The following is a 3,718-nucleotide window of genomic DNA, read 5'->3' as shown; positions in this document are numbered from 1 at the left end:
TGGTAATGTTGTAATTGCTAATGCTATATATGCCTTCTACAGGGAATTTCTCTTCAATGCCATTGAAACGATGCCTTGTGTCAAGAAGAAGGCAGATTGGGCCTTGCGCTGGATTGGGGACAAAGAGGCTACCTATGGTAAGGATACCCTTGACCCTACTCAAAACTGAGCTTCATTTTCTAAGTAATGGATTGTTGGTCCTTCCTATGATTACCGCCATGTTACTCACTAGAAACATTTTGGTGTTAACTCTTACATAGGAGAACGTGTTGTAGCCTTTGCCGCAGTGGAAGGAATCTTCTTTTCTGGTTCTTTTGCATCAATATTCTGGCTCAAGAAACGAGGACTGATGCCTGGCCTCACATTTTCCAATGAACTTATTAGCAGAGATGAGGTGAGTCTAAATCAAATAACAGGATAACCTGTACCCTGCACCTACAACTCGTACTGAAGGGGGGGGACCCAAGATAATCAGATGGCATCATGTCCACATTTAATATACATACTCAGCAGAGAATAAAGTACTTAAGTGATTTCCTGAATTTATTTTACTTGTATTCTCAGTATACTATAATACATTAATATATACTATCGCCCTCTAGGCTTGAATGCATAAAAGTACAAGTACTTAAGGGACTTTTTTTTTTTTTTTTTTTTTAAAGATGACCGGTAAGGGGATCTTAACCCTTGACTTGGTGTTGTCAGCACCACACTCTCCTGAGTGAGCCACAGGCCAGCCCCTTAAGGGACTTTTTAAAGGGATGTTTTATTTTTCTTTCCTGGTATTATATGTGATCCTAGTGTGCTTCAGAATTACTTGGTAAGCATCCTGGTGAAATGAGGATCCATTTTGGTGCAGTGTATGTCTTTGGATGCACTTGGACTCCTGAGGAAAGGAAGATGAAGGTGCCCAGATTTTCTACTTTGTCACATTTGAAAGGCAGGGAACAGGAGCCCCACCATACTTGGAGCCCAGTGGGCAGATCAAACAGTTAATCTTCATTACAAGAAGACTTTCCTTCCTGTAGAGGGAGATAAGCTGTGACACTTATTGGAGTTTAATGCACTCAGACTTGATTCACTTGAAATTGCATCACTAATTTCCTGACTATATCTAAAAAGTAAATAGCCTTGTCATTGAGTTTTGCATTTCCTGCTGGGAGTAGTGGTAAAAGTAGAGCTCATGACTGTAGAAAGAATACTTGGAGCGAAAGTTCTGACTCCTCCTTTGCCACACAGCAGCGAGGATGAGACCTGGCCTGTCCTTACCTGGGTGGCAGCACTGATGGCCTTGTGTGGGACCATGCCTGCCTCACTGATGTCAACAGTTAAAAATTATCTTCCCTTTGAAAGTTAAAGTGCTCACAGTATGGCTGAGCAAGTTGTATAAGGAGAATATAGAAAAGGATAAAGCAATTTCATATTCCACATTAATGATAGATGCCTTCTGGCTTTCGAGTGATCTTGACCTTTTTCTTCTAGGGTTTGCACTGTGACTTTGCCTGCCTGATGTTTAAACACCTGCTGCACAAACCATCGGAGCAGAGAGTGAAAGAAATAATTATCAACGCTGTTAGGATAGAACAGGTGGGTGATATGTGTGGGTCACTCTCATACTGCTGGAAGACATCTTGTTGCTTCAGTTGTATTCACAAGCTGTACTTCGGTCCCTAGGAGTTCCTCACCGAGGCCTTGCCTGTGAACCTCATTGGTATGAATTGCTCCTTAATGAAGCAGTACATTGAATTTGTGGCAGACAGGCTTATGCTGGAACTGGGTTTTAACAAGGTAAAGTATTGTTTATAGCCTTCTGCATCTTTTGAAACCGGTGTTCTGTATTTATATCTTGATGTGAACCTTTTCAGGTTTTCAGAGTAGAAAATCCCTTTGACTTTATGGAGAATATTTCACTGGAAGGGAAGACTAACTTCTTTGAGAAGAGAGTAGGCGAGTATCAGAGGATGGGAGTGATGTCGAGTCCGACAGAGAAGTCTTTTACCTTGGATGCTGACTTCTAAATGAACCGAAGATGTGCTCTTATTTTGCTGATTTTTTTTTTTTTTTCCCTCCTCATCAAAACACAAAACAAGGCTGGCTGGTTAGCTCAGGTGGTTAGAGCATGGTGCTGATAACATCGAGGTCCAAGGTTTGATCCCTGTACCGGCCAGCTGCCCAAAAAGAAAAAAAAAAAAAATCAGTTAAAGTGTATCAAACAGCTACACCATGAATTGTCCATAATGTGCATTAACAGCATCTATAAAACTGTGTAGCTACCTCAAAAAACAATCCTGCTTATTAATAATGCTAATGGTATCACCTAGAAGGAAAGGATATTTAAGACGAAAGCTACTTGGATTCTTAAGGAATATCTTATTCATGTTTGGCTTTTGCAAGCAGGCTGGCTGTGGCTTCGCCATAGCAGTAACAGCTAACAGCGGCAATCTTGGCTTTCAATGAGGGGGGACCCTCAAGTTGAGTTTGACCCAGCAGGATTAAACCGTTACTACCACAAAGCAGTTGAAAACAGGTTTTAAAGTTTACTTAACCAGTTTGTATATAAAATAGGCACTTTACACACAAATAAGCGTTGTACTGTCAAGGTAAAAGCCCGATTTATTTGGTTTCCATGCCAAATACAAAGTATTCTGTTTACCACTAATGGGAGCCAATTCAAAAGTGACTGAAATAAGTTAAATGTGTGTAGACTGTGTATAGTTTCTAATCTTTATTTTCTTTAATGAATTGAAATACTCTTTAATAACTTTAAAGTCAGTCCTGTTCATACCTAGATGTTAGTCTCTTGGTGTCACATAGAAAACAGGTGCTTTTTATCCTGTAGCCCTGATAGAGTCTCATGGGATGCTTTGCTCCATCTGTGGTAGAGTGGTGTGGATAAAAGATAAAGGGTAATCTTTCAGGGCAAGGAGCTTCTAACTTAAATCATTAGGAATTGATGCATGATCTGGTTGACTGCTGGTGCACCTGGGTCTTATCATATGTGAGAGTCAGTATCGTTTTAATTCTCAAATTGTAATTTCCCCAACTTCTAGATGCTATGAAAAGATCCTTGAAGAGTCTATTTAGGTGGGATTTAAGACAGTATTGTAAATTTTCAAATCGTATTTGTACAAAATGACCCACCAGTTAAGTGGTAAGACCAGGATTGAAATTGGCTCTTCTTAAAAGTTGAGCGTTAGGGCTGCTGGTTAGTTCAGTTGGTTAGAGCATGGTGTTGTAACACCAAGGTCAAGGATTCGAATCCCCATACTGGCCAGCCGCCAAAAGAAAAAAAAAAGTTGAGTGTTTATTCTGATTTTGTTTAATTTGTAAGTAGGTACTGTTGAGACTTAGTCCATTTATATTTACTACATGTCTTTTAAATTAGAAAATGTCTTTTACTATATATGAGGGTACTTCAAAAAGTTCATGGAAAGATTCATATTATCTTTCAGTTCTATTTTTCCATGAGCTTTTTGAAGTACCCTTTTATATCCTCTTAGCTTTTACCTGTAGTTCATACTTTGAAAGTACATATTGATTAGATATTGCTCAGTGTAATTCTGACATGTGCCTAAATCTGAGCATCACTTGGTGTATTTTTTCCCCTCACTTGGTGTATTCTTATACTTTAGTAGAAAACTAGCATTGTGTGAGCTATTAATACATGCCTCATTCAACTATTTCAGGAGGAAGATAGAACTAATAGATATTCTTAATA

General features: G+C 39.1%; 1 protein-coding gene across 1 annotated transcript in view; it reads left to right on the top strand.

The window, feature by feature from the left end:
* The window catches only part of LOC103599565 (ribonucleoside-diphosphate reductase subunit M2), an 8,062-nt gene extending 6,021 nt beyond the window's left edge, over positions 1-2,041 (top strand). The window contains exons 5-8 of the mRNA XM_008583713.1: positions 261-394; positions 1,483-1,587; positions 1,675-1,788; positions 1,866-2,041. Of these exons, the coding sequence (XP_008581935.1) occupies positions 261-394; positions 1,483-1,587; positions 1,675-1,788; positions 1,866-2,018 (506 nt within the window). The 3' untranslated portion in view covers positions 2,019-2,041. The remainder of the gene's footprint in view (positions 1-260; positions 395-1,482; positions 1,588-1,674; positions 1,789-1,865) is intronic.
* Positions 2,042-3,718: the final 1,677 nt, after the last annotated feature.

Source organism: Galeopterus variegatus, unplaced genomic scaffold (genome assembly GCF_000696425.1).
Source record: "Galeopterus variegatus unplaced genomic scaffold, G_variegatus-3.0.2 Scaffold3012, whole genome shotgun sequence".
Lineage (NCBI taxonomy): Eukaryota > Metazoa > Chordata > Mammalia > Dermoptera > Cynocephalidae > Galeopterus > Galeopterus variegatus.
Note: the sequence above shows the minus strand (reverse complement) of the source record. Positions and strands in the feature narration are given on the sequence as shown.